At 31.2% G+C, this 23,137-nt stretch overlaps 1 protein-coding gene across 1 annotated transcript; it reads right to left on the minus strand.

Moving 5' to 3' along the window:
- Positions 1-10,239: 10,239 nt before the first annotated feature.
- LOC134721893 (uncharacterized) lies at positions 10,240-23,006 on the minus strand. The gene is made up of 8 exons (XM_063585164.1): positions 22,963-23,006; positions 16,928-17,425; positions 15,954-16,488; positions 14,070-14,574; positions 12,937-13,068; positions 11,592-11,652; positions 10,878-11,043; positions 10,240-10,497 (listed from the first exon to the last, which is right to left on the minus strand). Exons 2-8 carry the CDS (start codon positions 17,318-17,320, stop codon positions 10,451-10,453), a joined length of 1,839 nt encoding a protein of 612 aa, XP_063441234.1. The 5' UTR covers positions 17,321-17,425; positions 22,963-23,006; the 3' UTR covers positions 10,240-10,450.
- Between the last annotated feature and the right edge of the window lie 131 nt (positions 23,007-23,137).

Consider the following 23,137-nt stretch of genomic DNA (forward strand, 5'->3'; position numbering starts at 1 on the left):
GTTGTCAATTTTATATTTTCATGAGTTATGTCCCTTTATAAATGGTAAACATTGCTGTGCTGTTTTCGTTTGAATTGGAAAATAGTGGTTGATTTAAAATGTATGTATGTGGGAAGACTGTCCAGATAGTTAAAGAGATGCAATCGTAGAACAATATTGATATTCTTTGAGTAAGTGTCTGTGGGTCTTGTACTGCATCTACCGATGAAAAGTTTATATATTCAGGTATAAAGGATAATTATAAACATCAGAAAGAGGTTGTTGTCATCATGAAAAAAAAGGCGAAAGTTGTGCTCATTTAATGGTTACCAGTAAATGAGAATGATTGTTGCAATAATCCAATCCAAATATGAACAGATGATTGAATGCTATGCACCAAACAAATGATGCGGATGATGAAACAAAAAGAACCTTTTAATAAGAAACTGCAAAGTATGACTTGCAAAAGACCAAACCATGACACCTTATAGTCTTAGGTGACATGAATGCTAAAGTGGAAATGACAATTAAACAGAGATAGAGTAATGGACCAGCACAAACTTTGCACTATAATCGAAAATGAAGAACTACTAGCTGATTTTTGTGGAATAATGCCCTTGTTATTGGAGTTACTTTTTGTCCACACAAAAACATTCACAAAATCACTTGGAACTCCCCAAATGGTCGTGATAAAAACCAAACGTGATAAAAAATCATTTGATGATTAATGGACGATAGAAAACTCACCGTGTGCCGTAATAGCTATGTGGGGAGCCGACTGTGGTAGTGACCATCACTTGATTAGTGGTAAAATTAGGCTGAAGCTAAGAAAGCAGTAAAGAATAAAACCAACCAGAGGAAAAAAGTCGACACAGCCAAACTTTAACAAAAGTTATGAAGAAATTTAAGATCGAGCACATAAACAGATTTTAAGTGTCAGTAGACCTACAAGACAATGAGCCAATCAGTATAGAAAGCTTAGTACAGGGATAAAGCAAGATCTAAACTGTGGAACACCAAGAAATACTTAAAGTTTTAGTTTGTTACCCCAATTTAGTTTTTTGTCCATAGATTTACGAGTTTTGAACAGCGGTATACTACTGTTGCCTTCATTTCTTTATCTAAGACTTAGAAAACGATTAAGAAAGAAGTGATGACACCTGGGTTATAATTCAGCAGAAAAAGGACATAAAAATCAAAAGCAAAGAAGTAAAACGTAAAGCCAAAGCAGATAAGGAAATATACCTAGAGTCACTTGCCAAAGAAGCAGGAGAACTTAGCACTACACTGTTTATAAAATCAGAAAAAGAACTTAGTTGTAAACACACAAGCTCGAGTGTACCATATAAGTCCAAGGATGGTAAAGTAATAATATCAGAACGTCAACAACAGGAAAGGTGGACTGAACACTTTAAAGAAACATTGAGCACTGAACACCAGGGAGATGTTACAATTATATAACAGTTCGGAGTGCAACTAGACATAAATATTGGGGAAGTATCAAGGGATGAGATCAATAAGGGAATACTCAGACTGAAGAATGGGAAATCGCATGGCTTAGATGCATTATCAGCTGAATTGCTTACAGCACAACGTTTTAGGCACACTTTTGGTCCTATTTGCCATAAAAGCGGGACATTTGGAATGCCGCAAAACCAGGTTCAACCCACCATTAATTTTTTTAAATGTCCTGTACCAAGTCAGGAAAATGGCCATTGTTATATTATAGTTCATTTCTGTGTGTGTTACATTTTAAAGGTGTGTTTCTGTTGTGGCGTAGTTCTCTTATATTTGATGTGTTTCCCTCAGTTTTAGTTTGTAACCCGGACTGTTTTTTCTTCTTCAATAATCGATAAATTAATTTTGAACAGCGGTAAGCTACTGTTGCCTAGAAGACCTAGAAACTAGCACAATCATCTTTCATGAACTGTTTAAACATATCTGGAGGCATGACACTTTCCTCAATGATTGGACGAAGGGTCTCATAAATTGATAATAAATCTACTCAAGAAAGATGATCGAAATGACTACAACAACTTAAGTGGTATGAAAGAGGGCGAAAGAAACCAGAGGGACAGTCAAATTCATAGTTCGAAGATAAACTGACAACGGCATGGCTAAAAAATAAAAAGACACACAGACAAACATTAGAAAACAATGCACTATATAGAAATCTAAAGAGTATGCAACACGAACCAAAAACTGGGGGGGGGGGGGGATATTAGGTATAACTTTGCTGTCAGTACCTAGCAAGATACTACTGTGGATACTTTTAAACAGATGATGCTATAGATGACATTCTGAGAAAAGAGCAGACACGGTTTAGATCAGATAGAAAATGTATGGTTTTTACCATCAGAAATGAAATAGAGCAAAAGTATAGAGTGGCAAAACAAGCTAGACCTTAATTTCATCGACTTTCGCAAAGCCTTTGAAAGCATTATACGAAGTTGATTATGAGCCATCTTTAGGGCATATGGGTTACCATTTAAAATAATCACCTTAATACAATTTTTTTAGATAAACTATGTATGCTGTGTATTACATAAACGGTCAACAGTCAGAATTATTCATAGTAACATCTAGAGTACCAGAAGGGTGTATTATATCTCCGATCTTATTCATCACAGTGTTTGAGAACAACATTTGGAAATGAAGTGACAGGCATCAGATGGACTATGAATTCTTTATTAGAAGATATAAAGTTTGCTTATGATAGCTGTCTTCTTTTTTGCAACAGCAATAACTTGCAGAGCAAAACCAACAGACTGAATGAAACAGCGCTAAGTATGAGCCTGACTATAAATGAGAAGAAGACCAAGCTCGTGAACATTACCAGTAACACAATACAACCAGTGTACTTTGAAAACTCATTAAAGAAGAGGTTGCATTTTGAGGACTTTGCATACTCTTGGAAGCATGCCAAGTTACTCCAATGAAACAGCAAAAGATAAATGATCAATAATTAGCAAAGCCAGATATGCATTCTACCAATCAGGGCCCATATGTAAGAGAGGGTCATTCAGTCTGAAAACGAAGATCAGGATATACGCCAGCAATGTGAATTCAGTACTTCTATATGTGGCAGAATTCTGGAGAATTATTCATTCAGACATGAAAAGGCTATCATCATTAAATAACTCCAGCTTGAGGAAAATCTGCAAGCGTTTCAGGCCCAATAAGATAATCAACAAAGACCTGTATCACAAAACCAATTAATGTTGTATTGAGAAGGAGATTAAAAAGAAGAGCTGGCGCTGGATTGATCATGTGTTGAGGAAAGGAAATGGGGATATAATCAGGATTACTGACACCTGAAGAAAAAGAGGAAGGTCAAAAGAGACCTGGTGTAGTTTGGTAGAAACTGAGATGAAAGACCTAGGGGAGACCAAGAAAGAGATTGAGAAGCTGGTAGACAGGCAAATGAGGCGAGTACTGGTTGAGGCTTTATGTGCTCACAGACATGAAGACAATGAGTGAGTAAGTGATAAAAATAGCATTGGGTTCAAAATATAAAAGAAATATCCTGAAGCAGAGAAGGCATTAAGTATAACCCTTGTGTGTCCGTACGTCCCAATGTTGGTTTCAGTTCTTTAATTTTAGTTTGCCTCATCAACTAAAAGTTATCAAAGGTACCAGGATTAATGATGTGAAAATTATATATGCAAAGCTTATAACTACAAAACATAGATCAAGGTTGAATATTAGTGGAGTCACTTTATCCATTCTAGAGTTATGCCCCTTTACAAATGTTATAAACAATTGCGCCAAAAGAGCATGATATGCTGTTCCGTTTCAAAAGAATAAAGTTCAATTACTTTTCAATATCATATTAGAAATTCGAGTAAATCAAAAGGGAGATTACATCAATAGATATAAACAATTCACCAGTTTCATGAGAACTGCTGAACATTTTTTTTAGTTATTGTCCGAAATCTGAAAAATATAAAACTTTTTTTTACTGAAAAACACCCCATTGCTCCAAAATGTAAAATCTAAAATTTATAAAAAAGGAAAGGGAGCGGATTCCAATAAATATAATCAATTGACGAAAGTTTTATGCAAACTGGTTAAAGCCTTTTTGAGTTAAAATTCTACATGTTGACGACCTACAGATGGACAGTGTGATGGACTGAAGAACAATGCTTTACCATAATACGTCCCGTAAATGTGCATATAAAAACATCAGTTTGCCTCAACCAAATGTTATAAAACATCACTTTCAACAAAAGGTGTCAAAATTGGCACTTGCAGCTTCTTTTATTTACCATCTTGTTTAAAAGCAAGAGCAGAGATGGGTATGATCCAAATCAGTATAATGTCAGGGTCAGAAAGAGACTTGCAATGTAAACTAGCATGTAATTAATTAAAGTCAGCATTTATGACTTTACAAAGGAGAGTTCATGATTATATTTATACACATGAGCATGTTATCATCCTTATATGCATGTAAAAGAAAGGCAAAAGATTTTCTTCCATCATAAATTATATGAACTTGTTTAAGTGATACCCTTCAAATGGTTATAAAGTTATAACTTATAACCTGATACTTTATGATGTTACACTACTGTTTCAGGGTTAAGTCAGGAACCTGAAATTCAGAAGTTATCGTTTGTTGATGTAGTTTATAAGTGTTTATCATTTCTCATTTATTTTATAGGATAGACCATTGGTTATCCGTTTTGAATGGTTTGACAGTAGTCATTTGGGGGGGGGGGGGGGGGGGGGGGGGTCTAAATAGTTGCAGTTGTCTAAGCCAAGGCTTTGTGTAACAGGCCATACTTTGATAATACCTATAATGGTTTACTGTTACAAATTGTTACATCAATGAAGAAATGTCTCATTTACACTCGTACCGCATCTTCTTATTTCTATAACAATTTATAATGTTAAACTTTAAGTAAACTGGATATTGGATTCACATGAAAAACATTTTGGTGTTAAATATTAATAACTTAATTTTAAATGTAATACGTCTACTGATTTTCTGAATTTTTTGGTCTATCAGCCTATAGATGTCATCTTACCTTGATGTCACTAACTTTTTCATGATGACTTATTTAGAATTCAATTATAAAGGATGACTGTAATATTTTTATATCACTTCTTTATAGACAGAACAAAAATGTTACAGTCATTCCTTAAATACAAATGTTCCTGCCCAAGAAGATAAGGAGAATCTTAATTAAACTAAACAATAGTAGTTCTGAAGGATATGTGTCACAAGATGGTGCTCATAGATGCCTTCCAACATTCAAAACAAGACAAATACATATCATTTTATTCTTTATTAGTCTTTGCACAGCAAAGTTTATTTCCAAAATAATTAAATTCATACCAGATGACATTACAAACAGGAAAAATCATCTAAAAAATACCCACAACTTTCCAAAAACTGGATGAATTAATATCATACAAAAAATGAATCAGAACACCATTAAAGCACTAGTATAATAATATCTCAGCAACTAGGGAATTATGGGTAAACACAAAGACCTATTGTTAAGGCAGAGGAGGAGTTCATTTACAAGTGACCCCTTTCATACTTCATAAAAGTTTGAATTATTTCGCTATTACATTTTTAAACAAAACAATTTTTTCATAATTAACAACGCAAAGATGGAGGAGAGACTTTATATTTTTTAACTCTCATCCAAGTCCAACTTAATTTTATAATCTTGACTCCTGCAAGTAATAATTATCTAAAACTACACTTTCATTTTACAAAAACAATTATTATACAAAATTAGATTTTCAAAAAGAACTTAAAAAGATAATTCTCAATAATAATTATACATGGTATTTAAGAAAGTTTTCTAATAAAGCATTGAGCATAACATTATACTGTAGGTTCACAATTTGTTTACTGTTCCTGACAGTCAATACACTGTATATTTGTCTACCATATAAATTACAATATTCATATTGTTTAATACTGATATTCAATAACACTGAAATTAAAATAAAATGATCACTAAGTCATTTTCTCAAAAATACCTAATAATTAATCACCCTAAAATTGTAATATATGAACTGAAAATTTTGCAGCAAATGATATAAAAGTTTAAAGTATGGAAATACTAAAACGATATATATTGATATGGAAATAAATTAATCTGAAACTGATGGACAGGAAAATTAAAACTGTTTAAAGCATATATTACTCTGTTTTATTTAGTGTTACTCTCAATACATCTTATTCAATTTGCAGTGTCAGAATCTCAAAATATTAGGGTAATTTCATTACTTCAGCAACAAAATCAAAATGATGGTATGCCATTGGTTGGTTATCCATTGTTTTGGATGATTTCAACCAATCACAATGTTGTAGTGTACCCTTATGAAAATTTGACCCACATTGCCACATTCAAATCAGGAAATGATTTTGTCAAAGAAATAAGGTGAAACATTGAGAATTAAAGTGCATCTAAAAACTCCGAACAATGTACCATTACTTTGCGTTATTCAGAACTTTTAATTGGTTAAATTATACCCTGATATTTCTCAAATAAGATTGAATAGCATATCAATTAAAATGTCTGCCCATAAAAAAGCTGAGGTAAGTAATACAATCCTCATAATAACACAAATACAAAATTAGAACACATAACATATAATGAGAACATTATTATTTCTAAACAACTGTAAACCAATCAAAATACACGTAATATCTAAATGTTCATCTCTAAACAACTGTAAACCAATCAAAATACACGTAACATATCTAAACATCCATGTTCACCTGGAACATGCCGATTTCTAAAATTAATTTATCACAGAAACATAAAAGAACAAATTTTGTTATGACAAAAATATTTACATATACAACTTATAGAGTGACTGTGCAACCAACACCCCTGTAGTAGTACCAGTATAACTTTCTACATATCAGAACAATAAGTAATATCATTTATTGAAATTTGAAAAGGCTGTGACAAAGGAGTAGGACCGGTAAGACCCTTATTTGGCCCCAAAATATAGCAATTTTACAAAATTGTTAAAATGTAAATTTCTAGTTATCTATTGGAAAGAAGAATGGTTCTGCAACATAAATATGTGTTGTTTTTGACAATACAATGCACATATATCGGGTACTAACATCATAAAGTCATGCCAAATTACTGAAATCTTCACAATTTTAGCATTTTAGTTAAATTTTTGACGGTTTTAGTCTTAAATGAAAGTGGCCACATTTGTGTTCATTTATAATATTAAAATGTAAGTTGTATTTGATGATAATACATAACATATATAAAGGTTGAGGATGAACACGGATGCGGCCACTTTCATTTTTGACAAAAGCGATCTAAAAATTGACAGTTTTTTGGCATATTTCATAGATTTTCCATATTTGAGCTAGAATCGGAGCCTTTTAATGACAAAATCAGTTAAAATCGTTTACATAATATAATTGAATCAATTGAAATAGACACTTAAGTGTTTAAAAAGTGTTCAAAATTTTTCGTTTGATGAACCTGAAATTTGAGGCCAAAATCGCCCTTACCCGACCTACTCCTTTCATAATGTATAAATGTAAAAAGATACTTTCTTTTAGAAGAAAAGCAACTTAAAAAAGTGGTCAGTTATATTTTCATTATTTTTTTTTCTTTTAATTCAAATTTTTCAAGGGATATTTTGTACATAAATTTGAAATTTTCAAGAAAACTTTTAATTGTCCTTGTTTTGAGTTATATGCAGTCTAATGGCATTTAAAGTTTGTTCTAAGGACAAGTTAAGATCAATTAAATAGCAATATTGTATGACACAACAGTATCACATCAGGTATCCAAATCCAAAGTATGTGGAGTGATAAGGATACTTAGTGTGAATATTTTATATTGTGTAAAAAGAAAAAAAAAATTCTATGCTTGAAGTTTTTTGAAATTTTTAAAAAATATGACTATTTTAAAATAACTAACTACTTCTAAGGCTTTAGATATTAATGTTGCATCAAAAGTAATGCAAAACATCACACCTTAAGACATTATAAAATGTCAAATAGTTGAAAACAATTGTTTCTACAGTATAGCACCATACATTGATTCTCAGATGGCTTTTAATAAAATAAAATGAATATGATTAAACTAGAGATTTTTATAATCTACACTAGTTGGAAGAAAGTCATTCCTTGGAACACCACTTTTGTTTTGGATGTTCAATGTTTTTAAATCAGAACATTGAGTTGGAACCCCCCTTTAGGCTAGGTTGGAACCCCCCTTTCAAAAATGACTGGATCTGCCTCTGTATTGTATTGTCATCTCATAACGACGACGGACGATGCCGGACGCCAAGTGATGTGAAAAGCTCACTTGGCCCTTCGGGCCAGGTGAGCTAAAAAGGATCTCTAATTACAGGGTCAATAATGGGAAATTGGCAAACAGATTATTTAAGTGTAAGCAAGATGCTTGCCATTAACAACCAATATGAATCTTAAATATAAATGTAACTGTTGTAATTATTCATCATTTTCAATGGATATATTTTACATGGCAAAAACGGAAAGGAGAAAACAAAGTGTCAAAAAAAGGTTGAAAAAACATAAAAAGATTCACAACATTCTGTAATATACTATATAAAAAAACTAAAAAACATTGGGCAACAGAAAACCCATCACTAAGTCGATCCACATTGGGGGAAAAGTTTATATAGTTTGGTTTTGAGTAAATAAATAAATATCATGCAGTAGAAATAAACAATAACATCATACATAATTATTTGTTAAACAGTAATTTAAAACTGTTTACTTTTGTGCCGTTATCTCAATGCCCTTTCAGATTTACACAGAACAATACATCATGTAATTTAAGAAGTCAATTAAAAGATATCACATGATATACACATTGTATTGGATTATTTCCCTTTAATAAGGAAAAATATAATACCAACATTGTCTTTGGAGAATTATATTTTATCGATTTTAAAATTGGCTTGATGTCAAAATCACATCTGTTGAATAAAGAAAGTAATCAAAGACGGAAGAAAAAGTAATGTGAATCAATGTATGTCATGTTAATTCAGAAAGTATTTGACTTTTATAAATTTGCTTTATCAAGATTAAATAGGACACAAAGTAAAATCTGTCATTAAGGATTTGTAATGTTAGGTTGGTGTCTTATTGATATATATTCAACATCTCTTTTTATTGATTTATAAATATTTTTGTTATAGATGTTAATCATCAAATAAAGACAAAGAAAAACTATTATATAAAAGTAAATTTTTGGTACTTCAAAAACTATTCATAATATCATAAAATCAAACAACAAAAAAATGACAATACTTTAAAAGTATTTAACAACTTCAACAACTTAACAAACATAAACCAACAAGACCTATATTGTAAACAACAAAATTAACATGCATATATGGAAATGGAATTCAATTCTGTCTAATATTTTGGTAAATAAATTTGAAATTCGCCGTTTCAGAATCTATTGCATACTAGGTAAAATTTCAAAAGCATTCAACAAAATGTTGTGATTGGTTTAAAACATTCTAAACAATGGAAATTGAACCAATGAAGTTAAGTTATTTTCATTTTCATGTACGAACAATGAGATTACTCATTATGTACTTTAGATTCTGAAAAGGTCAATTAAATAACAAACACATGTTGTCATGTGACATTATCATATGACATTTCAATAGGTAATCTCAAACATGAGTGCTTGTTTATATAAAAAGGTGACTAGTTTTTCTTATAAAATAAAAATAAACACATTTAGGTGTGTGTTAAGGTGGTACCCAACACCTTCACCAAAATTAATTTGGCTTGTTTAATTTTTATAAAATTTTGAATAAGTATTTACTTTGACCCTTTGACAAGAATATAAAAATTTCCAAAAATTTGAACCAACCATTTCATCAGAAAAATTACACTGGTTATATAGCAGTTTGACAAACACTAATTTTGATCATTGAGAAGTTTAAAATTGCCTTCACAACGCAAAGTAATTTAAAAAAATGTTCAGCTGATTTTACAGAGTTATATCCCTGTAGTGTTAGGTACCACCTTAATTTTCCACAACTTATTAAACTGTTAAATAATTGAGATCTTATAACTGAAAAAAATTTGCTAAACAGATATCATTTAAACAGATGATTTAACTCATCAAAAATTAAAGTCGAATCAATTGAAACAAAAGCAAATCATGTGTATAATAATGGGATTATGAGGGATATTTTTTAAAAGTGTGAATAGAATCAACTATAAATAGATTTGTTTTGTGAATCCTAACATTTTCAAATTACTGCTGTCAAAATAAAAAAAATAATCAGCGTCCCATATTCACTGAAATAATAATTGATGAGTTTATACTGTATTGTAAATATCAGATAAATAATAAGAATTAAAAAAAGTGGCTTGATACAATTCCTTATATGAAAGTTATAGACTACAATAGCAATACTGTGTTGTAATAATCTGTGACCATTAGGAATCCATTTTAAACTGGTACCCTGTTTCTTTTCTTTATTGTAAGTGTCCAAAGCCAGGTATATTCTGAACATTCTGGAGTCCTAATAAAATAAACATATAAATATATATAACATATCAGCCATAACTATGAAACTATAAAAACAATATTTTTTTTTACTTAAATATATACCAAACCTTTAAATAGATAGATGCATACAAAATACCTGACTTAATAAATTATCAAGGTATACCAATATTTTGTACATTGAAATCTAAAATGTCACAACTGCCACAAGCCTAGTCAATGATTTTGGGAAATATGCACACATTTAAAGAATTGGGAAAAAGAACATCACCATTCAAACAAGAGGCTATCAAGAGCCTGAAATGCGCACCTGTAATTTTTTGCTTATATCTTTCATCAATGATTATTTTTGCTTTTCAATTTATATTTGTATATTAATTTGTAATTAAGTCAAACCTGGTGCAGAAGGCCACATGTTTCTATTGGCAAGGGGGTCACTCCACTGCATAGATAATGGACGATGTGATTGGTTTCTCCCTTGGTCACATGGTGATACAGCTGCAGTCTGATTGGATGATGGCCATGACTGTTTCTGAGACCATGATACTGATGACAAGATGTCCTAAAATTACATGGAAGATCATTTCAGGACAAGTTCTCAAATGAGACATGTGATATATTTATTTTTAAAAGTTCCCTTTAAAGATGTACTAAGGTGAGGTTTTGGAATTTGTTTTAGATGTTACGAATCCTTGATTTTTTTACCCATACTGTACAAGATAAAATATTTTGCCCATTACACTTATTCATCTTTTTATTTCAGCCTTAATAGCTCATAAAAGGCCATTTGCCAAAATTTAAGCAGATTCTTGATTTTTTTCTTTTGATTTTTTTTTTACCCAAATAATACCAATGCAATTATAAGGTTAAAGTAAGTCTTATAGAAAGCTAGTGAATTCTCATACAAACTCTAATTATAAAGATATTGTTAAGGAATTCTATACTTCTGCCATCAAACACTCAATACAATTCATGAATAACAAAACAGGGTTCCAAATTTTTAATACTGTAAGATGATATTTTTTCACTCTAAGCATAAGTGTGATATCAATCAGTTTATACAGTAAATTATATTTGAAAGCTAAAATAATCATAAAATGTAAAACTTACAACATTTTGTTCATCTGTATTCTTCATGTTTTTGTCTGTTTCTTCGTCACTACTTTCATTCCTGTTATTGTAATAAACAACAAAATTAAATAAACAGTGTAACCTGCCTAATCTGACACCTGAGTATTAAAACATCCTGCTATAATCAACACATTATTTGGTCATGAAATATGCCTATCCTTGCAGAAAAAAACAGATTATTCCTACACCCTGCTTAATCTGATATTTTTTTCTGTTCCCCTTTTGTGTCGTAATACACAGATTGCACTGTCATTCTAAAACTGACATAAATTCTTTTAATGGTTTTATTAAATTCCACCTGGTAAAGGTGATCTATCATCTTAGTGCCTTTTTTGTCAGTGTTTTTTTTAATTTCTATTTTGATTGAATTCTCTAAATGTCTTATTAATATCATTGGAAACTCAATTGCGTCCGTCTGTCCGGCGTAAACATGTCGCACCGTAACTTGAGAACGACTTATCCAAATTTCATGAAACTTAATATAGTTGTTTCTTATGATGGTCAAATGATCTGTATACTTTTTGGTGAAAATAAGATTTAAACTTTTTGAGTTACGGCACTTTGTAACTAAAACAGGGGGGGTGTTTTTTTTCACATGTCGCACCGTATCTCAAAAACGATTCTTCATAATGGCTTAAAACTTTACACACTTCTTAGTTATATTAATCTTTATATCTGTATACTTTTTGGTGATGATTCAAAATTTCATTTTTGAGTTATTGAGTATTTTGTAAAAAAGGGGGAGGTTTTTTTTACATGTCGCGCCATATCTCAAAAACGATTTATGATTATTGCTTAAAACTTTACACATGTCTTTGTTATATTAATCTAAAGATCTGTATACTTTTTGGTGATGATTAAAAATTTCATTTTTGAGTAATGGAGTATTTTGTAAAAAAGGGGGAGTTTTTTTTTTACATGTTGTGTCGTATCTCAAAAACAATTTTATTATTGCTTAAAACTTTACACACTTCTATGTTGTATTAATGTAAAGATCTGTAGTGTATACTTTTTGGTGATGATTCAAAATTTTATCTTAGTGATATTTAGTATTTTGTAAAAAAAAAAAAAAAAGGTGGGGGGTTTCACATGTCCCTCCGTGTCTCAAAAACAATATATGGTTATTGCTTAAAACTTTCTTAGAAACTATTTCTGATTATTGCATGAAAATTCCACGCAAGACGTCAGGCGTATCATGCGCTCATGGCGCAGCTGTTTATTATTCATGTTTTTCACAGATGGTCTTTTAGAAATAATGTGATTAACAATGGTACAAATTTCATATTTAGTTTATTCAAAGTACATATATTTGCAAAAAGCTTACTTTGAATCCATTGCATGTACAAGGTCCAGCCCTACAGCAAAAAACTGTTCTCCGCAGGAAGAATCGTCACTGAGATCGTCAGAGTCCTGTATAGCAGACCAGCTACTATTTAGACTGTTTAAAGTATCTGAGCTGAAAGTAAAGAGAAAAATCATTTATATAATCCTGTATAGCAGACCAGCTACTATTTAGACTGTTTAGAGTATCTGAGCTGAAATAAATATATTTTTTCTTGATAAACTATGTTTTTTTTAACAAAACCAAAAATGTGGGCCATTTCTGGATAGATATTTTAATATCTATTTGGTACCTTTAAAAGTAGCAGTAGAGTTGTCACACTCACAGGTTTATTTGTTTATTTGGTTGTATATTTGTTGTTGAAGGTTATTATTTTCTGCTGATATAAACATATTTTTTTTTTGTTCAGAAATTTACTATATATTTCAAATGAACTAAATAGCAAAATTATTATGTTTCCATCAAGAGAATAAAAACAATTGAATAAAAAAATTAAAAAAATGCTTTATTTTTCAAACAAACTAAATTTATTTTTTTATGTTTAAGCAAACTAATTATCTATATTAAACCACACAATTCTTCTCAAATCTTTATTTTTTTTTGCCAATTTACCATGATTTACCATTTTCTTTATCCATTTTGCTGAATAGTGATTTGTCTGTATTCTTTATTTTATTGTGCCGATTTTCTCTATTCTTTATCTAATATGCCCATTATTCTCTATCATGTAAACCCCATCCAAAAACCCTCAATTTTCATTTTTTTTATTTATCTTATGAGTTAATGATAGAGACTGCTGCAAAAATGACGTACAATTTCATAACATTTAAGACAAAAAATTGGTGATTTCTCTCCAAAAAGGTCTCAAACAAGCATACTACCGTATAGCATGTCATTTTCCTGGATGTAAATTTTCACGATTTTTATTGAATAAGGTATACAAAATATTTTGGCAGTTATTTTGGGGGGATTTAAAACTTTTATCAATACCTTTGCATGTAAACTTTTAGTTAAGCAGAATTTATTTTGGAGATTTTGTTATATCCATGAAAATAAGCGAAAAATAACCCACTTTACGATATGTTTGTAACTTAATATGTATTTATGATACCTACCATTGTGCAGACATGCTGTTCATTGGCCAGGTCCTGTTTCCATATTTATAATCTGGGAATGACCAGTTAGAACCAGTTAATGCATTGGTAGATGGCTGTGGACTTAGAAAGTTTGGATTAGGACGGTTCAGTTCATGTGAAAACCTTCTTGGTAATGTACCCCCAGTACCCATCACATCATGATAATTCATATGGCCACTCAATGCTACACTAGGCAAGCTTGAGCGATGAGGCCAGGTGTTACGACCAACTCCTCCCATTCCAGAAAAATCCAGAGATCCTTCTGAGTGCCTCTGTGGTTGAACTTTGCTTGGCCTCATTTCATCACTCCCAGGAGAGGGTGTGCGTGATGTGTAAATACTTGGCACAGTAAGTTGGTTTTCATGGATGGTTTCCATGTGTTTTGGCTGGGTTCCACATGCAGACAATAAGTTGATAACACTATCTAATTCTTCAGCAGATGCTAAAGGTGTTATGCTTGATGTCTGTTTTACTATATTATGATCTGGAAATATACAAATATGGCATATCAATGAATCAATGATTAAAATATTTCAGTTTTGAGTAAAAAATGGCGAAAGATGAATTTCTGAAGCTTTTTCCATTGAACTTATCAAAAGCTACAAAAAATGATAAAATCTGAATCAATGTATCTAATACAAATTTTAATATTGTACATTTCAATCCATTGTTCTTCTTTTTATGTATTTTGTCCTAATTATCAATACACAAACTATACTCTGTAAAACAGGTCTCATTATAATGGGAAAATGCAATATCTTTTAACTGGAGCACCTATTTTCTTGAATACTTGCATTCGACATCCTTTGAACTACATGTTATAATTATCGTTGCAAAGAATAACTGGTATAGTTTTTCTTTGTGTACAGCAAGAACCATATAAAGATACAAGTACATGTATTCCATCAACAATATCTATATTAAATACAATGTGTAGTAAATTCATTAATGGGTTGTTAGAAAAAACTCTTTAGTCTGTGACCAAAATAATAAAGCAATAATACCAAATCTCCTTATTTTTACATCTTCTTAATAAAGTAATGTATGAGACTGTCAAATAATTTATTCAGAACAACTATTTCTCTGAGTTTCAATCTTTTGTATAACCTGTGGAAAACAATCTTGTATTATTTTACCAAAAATAACTTAAAACATAATCAATCAAAATTATATTAAGGCCAATTCTTCTTTTTTTCCAAGAATTTCAAATCAGTTTTATTTTGTTTTTTGTTTTGACATGTTTTTGTTTTCTCTTTAAATTTTCTCTCCCAATTTTTGATTACTTCTTAAAAAATTTGCTTTAAAAATAAAACAAAACATAGACATATTAGTCACTTTGCAGGGGGAAACTCAAAACTGTTCTTAAATATTAGTAATTGATTGTAAGAAATGTTAAAATTAACTTAATTATAATTATCTGCACTGTTAAGAATAATTTATATACATTGTAACTTTGTCATGTTTGTATATTATCATGATTAAGTATTATGTGTTTTGAAAAAATAAAATGAATGTAAAAATATAATCAATCAAAACCTTTTGATTTGAATACAATGAATAAGAATTGGTTAATGGTCAAATACAATTGGCAGATACAGAGAAGTTAAAAAACTTTTGCTTAATACATGTATGTAAAGATTATTGGGTTTTCTACACTTTGATATCATAAAATATATGCAGCAAGTCACAATGTTAACTATTCAAGTGAGTGAGCCCAGCAAAATAAGATTCACATTGTGACAATTTTCAAGCAGCTGATATTTTAGAATAAAAGAAACCAAGAGAGAGACTGAGAGAGAAAGACCAATTGCATGTGTGAACTGCAAATATTTGACCATCATACTCATAATCAATAATTTGTACCTGGACTAACTGGTTTCATTAAACTGGTCTCTGGTGGTTCTTCATCAGTTGGATCTGGTCCTATTTGTACCAGAATCCCTGTCTGAACATCTCCCCTAGGCTCACTATGTGGCTCTTCAATACTGTCAACAACTACATCTTTATTTAGCACTTTCTGGTTATCTTTAGTTGGTCCATCACTTTGATCGTTTTTACTTATGTCCACATAAAAAGCAGTTCCACTGCTACTTTCATCTGGTGAATTCTTCCTTTCAAAGAGTGAGAGAAATGATGATTTTAGAGTATTTTGCTTGGTAGGCAATTTTGGTGAGTAGCTGCTTTGGTTTTGTTTTTTACGAGAGTTATTACGACTAGGGGATTGCCTAGGGGAAGGAGGTATGATGTCTAAGTTGCTCATTTGGAGTAAAATATCTTTGTTTTCTGAACACTGGTAGGATTGGACTAGTACACTGAGTAATGAGGCAACCGTGGCAGAACACATTTGATGGTAGTCTAACTGTACTTTTAAGAACAGCAATAAGCACCGACATAAAATCTGAAAAGATAAATTAAATTTAAATCAACGATTTATAAAAAAATTTGAATGGAAAAAGGGGCAAACTAGGACTTTCACATCCCTTTAGGAAATCTTAATAATTCTTTTTAATATTCACCTATCTCTAAAAAGTAATATCAAATCCTTGAACATTATCACCAAATGAATTTCAAAATTAACTTGAACATACTGTATTCTATGGGATCACTGCATTGAGTTCAATTTTACATCTATATTCAGGATCATTGTTTTTACTAATATGTTAGTCAATGGTTTGGAGATGAGTGAGTTCCTAAGCTAAAACAAACATTAGCAACAAAATTTACTTCAACACATTTAATTAAGCATTAATTTAGCTAAGACTGAAATGAAAAAATCTTAACAAATTATTTACTACTTGACAGGTATGTAAATAATGAAGTCAACTTTAATAACATACTTGTAAATTTGAATGGCACCTGTCATTCTCATCTCCTGTTTCAAGTTGATTTTTCAGACCAAACAGTAAATTTTCCATCTCTCTCAACTTTCCTGATGGATCAATGCCATTACTACTGGAGTGAACAGACTTAAAGGCATTACTGGTTTCCTGTCCAAGATTCTCATAACATGTTCCTTTCACAGCACTCTGCAGGGAATCAATAAGGTGGGTACCAGCCCCATCAAACTTCTTCCATGCATCAATGTACTCCACCACACCTTCATATCCATTCACAACATGTGACATGAACGAAGAGCTGTTCATGTCCAAGAAGAATTTAGATTTTGATGTTTCCGTTTCATTTCCTTTACCTCCTGCATTCATAGAAAAATGCTTCTTCAATGATTCCATGGTTTGATTTCTTATATAATAGAAACATGTTCAGTGGTTTGGTCATATCTCTGCCTCTTCTCAAGCACCATACTTATTTCATTAGATGTTCTTGTCTTTATAGAGCTACAAAGATATATGAAATCATAAAATGAGACAAAAAAGAGATACATATACGTTGTTGATAAAAAATTATTCCAATAGGTACCTATTTTTGTGGTTGCATTTTCCAGGATATTTGATTTCATTGTTTTGTGAACGTCTGCATACATTAATTTAGTTTAAATTAATTACCCCAAACCTGTACCCATGGCGTGCATGATATCCAAGAAAGATGGCATCCAACAAATGATAAAATAGATAATGAATTAACAGTTTATGGAGAATTGTCCATGGTCCAGGAGATTCGGAAGCACATGTCATCATCCATGCAAATACAAAATGTATGTACATGTATAACCAAACGAAATTGCTAGGCCAGATGAAACTATTATGTAACAGACTAAAATATTGGAATTGAGATGTAGTTTGTGGGGCATGAGAGCGGGGCAGACACAATCAAAGTATAAATAAACCATGTTGGTTAAAGATTGATATGTTAGTTTTAACACGATTGGTTATTCAATGATGGTCAGTTTTTATTTGTAGAATATATATAAGCCAGAGTGACTGGAGAATACAAGACATGACAATTCTTGTCAATTAAAATAAGAGTTGAATGTACCTATCACATGCGGAGTTCAATCTCAGTGTTGACAGGTTAATGATACAGTACTAGTTGTTGTACTAAGTACAATCACATAGCCACAGTGTTGATTAAAGATGTTTTGGTTATCAAATTAACGCACAAATAAAAAATACAGTGAGCATGGTAAGAAACAAATGGCACCACACAACCTTTACCATGTGATGACCTATTGCCAACTAAAGCCTTGAATGGGTTAAACCAAAAACTTGATAAATACACAGACCAAACTATTATCCTCTCTAAAATAGTCTAATATAGTATTTAGGTTATACAATAAAATCATAATTCTTTGCCCTTCAATATTGGAAGTTCACATGGTTTAAGTCTTATTCCATGAGAGGAACTAATTTGAATAAAGAAATACATTTTTGACTTGGCTCAAAATGCAATATTCAGTGCTGACTAACATAATCATGATAATAAGCTATTACTAATCTAGATCTCTTCACATTTCTTTAAATTGAAAAAGATAACATTTACAAGTTAAAATAGATAGTTATCAACTGTTTTTAAAATACTGTCTTTTACAATATACTTACATGTACAAAAATATATTTCTGATATATAAATCAAAAATGTTATGAAGAAATAACTTTTAATATAATGATATCTAAAAGTTGCACAACAAAATAGTTTTAAATGTCAAAGTTAGTTGTATTATGTCTTGACACAGCAAGCTGTTACATAGACATTTTGTAATGCAATGCAACACCCACACATTAATTGATTTGATGAATTAAATATCTTTTATTCAAAGACAGGTTTATCAATTTTCATATTTTTTTCATAATCTTTTTGTTAATTGAATCAAAAGTATATTTCAAAATATAGTCATCATGGGCATATTTTAAAATTTTAATCATGTTAATCATTTTACATTTTTTACAATAATTCAAATTTTTTTCAAAAAGTTTTATTTAAAAAAAAAAAAAAATTCATGCAGGATGTTATAACGTTTTCCACAAAGGAGAACATATTATTCATATGATTGATAAGGCCACTTTTGTTGTCCCCTTGAATTAAAAAGTTTCATAATTGTGAACTTTCCAATTCTATGTTACACAACATTCCAGCAGTGCCTGCAATGCAGGCTGCATACAGATTATATATCTCCCAAGAGTTCCAAATGGTGAACATGCATGACATGGTGAAGTTAAAATCATCCCTTGGTAAATTTTATGGACGCCATCATGAGTTGGTTGACCGTTATGGAATAACCGTTTCACAGATGATATAGGATATTTTCCTTATGTCAGAACAAAAATCCCCATCCCTTTTCTTCAAGAATGTGTCCTACTGAATTAGACTATTTACCAGTTTTGTAATAACAAAGCCTAAATTAATATATTGTTTAATTTGTTTCCTCAATCTCAACCCTGCCAAGCCATTTGGGTACATGTAGGTAAAAATGTAGGAAGGGAAATAATTTTATTTATTCCAAAAGGCTGGAACAGTATTGATTGATCCAGCAAGCCTGACAATTGGAAATGAATAAAATAATATTTGATATAGTTTTGACAATAACATTTTGTTAGTCGTACCAATTTTGAAGGGTGGGTCGGGATTGGGGAAACAAACCATATTTTTATTTTAGGACCAAGGGCAACACAACGGATGCCACATGTTGTGCAGGATCTGCTTACCCCATCGGAGCACCTGAGATCACCCCCAGTTTTTGATAGGGTTTGTTGAGCTTAGTCTTTAGTTTTCTATTTTGTGTCTTGTGTACTATTATTTGTCTGTTATTGAAATAAGTGATTTTTGAGTAATCTAAAGACTTGCAAGTATAATCACTTGAAAAAGCAGATAAGCATTTGTAATCCATATGTTTACCCAAAAAATAAAAGATTATAGAGTGGACTGCCCACACTGGGCTGGTGGAAAAAGCAAAATCCATCCTGGATGTTGTGTATTTGAGTTCGAAATTCAAAGTTTTGTCACAAAATGTGATTTTGTAGTTTTACCATAATTTTAAACACAGGTTAAAATAATATTTTTTAATTAGTAAAATTAAAAAACATGAACTGTTTGCTTCTTTTAAGTAGCAAGGTTTATGCCTCTAATGCTATCATTTAGCTGCAAATTCTATTTTAGTTGAAACAAGAGGCTGTCACAACGACAGCAAACCCAATTTATTAACATTTATTTGTGTCCTGGCAATATCACAAGAACCATTATTGATGATTAGTGAAAGTGAAAATCAAAATAGTCAATATCAAATTTGACCTCAATTTTGTCATCAGTATCAACATATTAAAATTTGAAAAGCTTAGATTGAATGGTTCGTGAGTAAATGCAACAACGAGAAAGGAAACACCATTTTACGATCTTTCAAGAACCATAACTCCTGAATGGTAAAAGTCAAAATTGTCATTATTGAACTTTACTTCTATTTTGTCATCAGTAACAACATATTAAAATTTGAAAAGCTTTGGTAGAATGGTTCATGAGAAAATGCACGGACACGACTGGAAACACCATTTTTCAATCTTTTAAGAACCATAACTCCTGAACGGTAAAAGTCAAAATCGTTATTATTGAACTTGACCTCCATTTTGTCACCAGTAACAGCATATTAAAATTTGGGAAGCTTTGGTAGAACAGTTCATGCGTAAATGCACGGACACGACTGGAAACTCCATTTTTCAATCTTTCAAGAACCATAACTCCTGAACGGTAAAAGTCAAAATCGCCATTATTGAACTTGACCTTCATTTAGTTGTCAGTAACAACATATTAAAAGCTTTGGTTGAACGGTTCATGAGTTAATGCACGGACAACATTTGATTGCTGCCCGACTGACTGGCCGCAGAGCATCCCCAAATCAATAACCGACATTTTTGTCACAAAAATCCAGTTGAAAATGCTGTAAAAATGGCTTTACATAATAAACTGATACCGTTAACAGATTTTTCCAAGCAGTGGGAGTATTTTTACTGTATAGATCAAGGTTTTATCTTTCAGATTATGTAATAAAATTCTACTGTTTGGGATAAAATTTTCACTGTTCAGGGGTGTTGAAATCATTGATACTTAAAGAAGTAATTTTGATCAATGATGATAATCCTAGATTCAGTACAAGGTCATCACCTGAAATGACCTGATTATCCTATCAACACAGATGCTGGTTCTGATAATTTTAGAAAGATACATTGTAATTAGTCCATGGATCATTAGTATTCTATACTCAAAGCTACAATAATATTAAATCACTTATTTAAGTGATTAATTTAATTTGTACTACTTAATAGGTGATCATTAAAGAAAGACAACTCTTACTTCCAACTGTTGGAAATAATGTTACTTGAATCAGTGATTTAGAAAATCACTCATTTAAGTAAGTCTTTTTAACGTTTAGCCATGACCATGATGACAATGATGACTGTCCCTCTTTTACAAAAAATGTTTTTGTCTTCAATGTAAAAATTACTTTTTTATTATTGTTTACATTTCAACATCATCATGATCATGTCAACGTATGCAACAAACAGTGGGCAATGCCTTCTGCAATAAGTCCAGATAAAAGATATATATGTATAAACAATTCCTAATCTGTTTTCATGGTTTTTGCGCCCATTCACGTTCGCACCTACTCCCGTTCGCAGTTTTGCACACTTTCACTTTTGTACCCTACACGTTCGCACACAATTCTTTATTGGTTTCAAGTTTTGGCAAGTGTAATCCTTTAACTATAATTTGTTGTCATTGTCTCAAAATAAATTTAGACAACTTTTTCTTTGTGTTGAATAAAAAATTAGAAGCCTTGAAAATAGTTAAATTTTCTGATTTTTCATAGGCTTGTATCTTCTCAATAAATCAAGATAAGGATAATCATCTTTTGGAAAAGTTGCTGCATTTTTCATGAATATGTGCCATTTTAAGAAAAAAGAGTCAGTTAAGATAATTTTGTTTTTTAGCACTACCAAATGATTACTCAAATGAAGGATTGTTACTCATTTGGGGAGCAGTTCCCCATTTGGTGGGTTGTCCCCAACCTGATAAAGTAAGATTCTGACAACGTTTTTTTTTTAAGCTGTCACTGTAAAACAATTATCTTTTGTGTTTTCCATTTAAAATCTTCAATTTTTTAATCATGCCAAGCTTAATAGATGCCGTATTTACATCAAAGCAATTTAAACAACAATCATGACTTTCTAATTATTCAACTTGAATTTGCATTAATTTTGGCTGCAAACAAGTAGGGGGGGGGGGGGGGAATATGTAGGGTTCGAACAGACTTTGGGTGCAAATGTGCGAGGTGCGAACGTGTAGGGTGCGAAAGTGTATTGGGCGCGAACGGGCCCGATACCTGTATTAACATGATGATATTACATGTACATGTATATGAACAAATGTCAAGAAAACACAATTTAGTTGTCTTTTTTGAGTAATGACAGTTTTTTAAGATGACGAGGGATAACCCAATTTAGAATATATACATCTGTCTGAGTTTTTGCACAGGGTCCTGTAACCTAATCTGCAATTTTCACCTCTGTCAGGCGCACCACCATACAGTGTAACTTGGGTGTGGATGTATACAGGGGCTGAATCAAACCTTAACTACATGATTAATTATGGATTTCATCATGAACTTTATGTTCACAGGGTATATATTCAAATAATGACCATAAATGGGAAGTTTAATATATACTTTAATTGGGTTTTAAATATACTTTAAATCATGGGAAATTTAATATTTTCTTTAAAATAAATATGTACATTACTCCTCTCCTGGCTTATTCACACTAGAAAAAAACCTCCCATTCGTGCATAATTTTCGACTTGTCGTTATGATCAGACCCAAAGGAACATACTTATCAAATTCAAAACAACTTATCTAAACATCATGTATAATTGTAAAGTTCATTAGTATCTCTATTAGAAGGGAAATGGGGGCAAAGATAGAAAATATTACTTTTCACTTTTTGGATTCAGCAAAAGTTTGTACCGGAAGTTGAATTTGAAGTATAAAGTGATCATTTTCATGTAAACCAAAATAAACCTCAGAAATGCATTGACAGTCAAAGAACTTTGTCTCATTAAAATCTACTTAATAAGAGTATTTTATGTATAGATTTGATTTGATTTTA

The sequence above is a fragment of the Mytilus trossulus genome, chromosome 6 (assembly GCF_036588685.1).
Source record: "Mytilus trossulus isolate FHL-02 chromosome 6, PNRI_Mtr1.1.1.hap1, whole genome shotgun sequence".
Lineage (NCBI taxonomy): Eukaryota > Metazoa > Mollusca > Bivalvia > Mytilida > Mytilidae > Mytilus > Mytilus trossulus.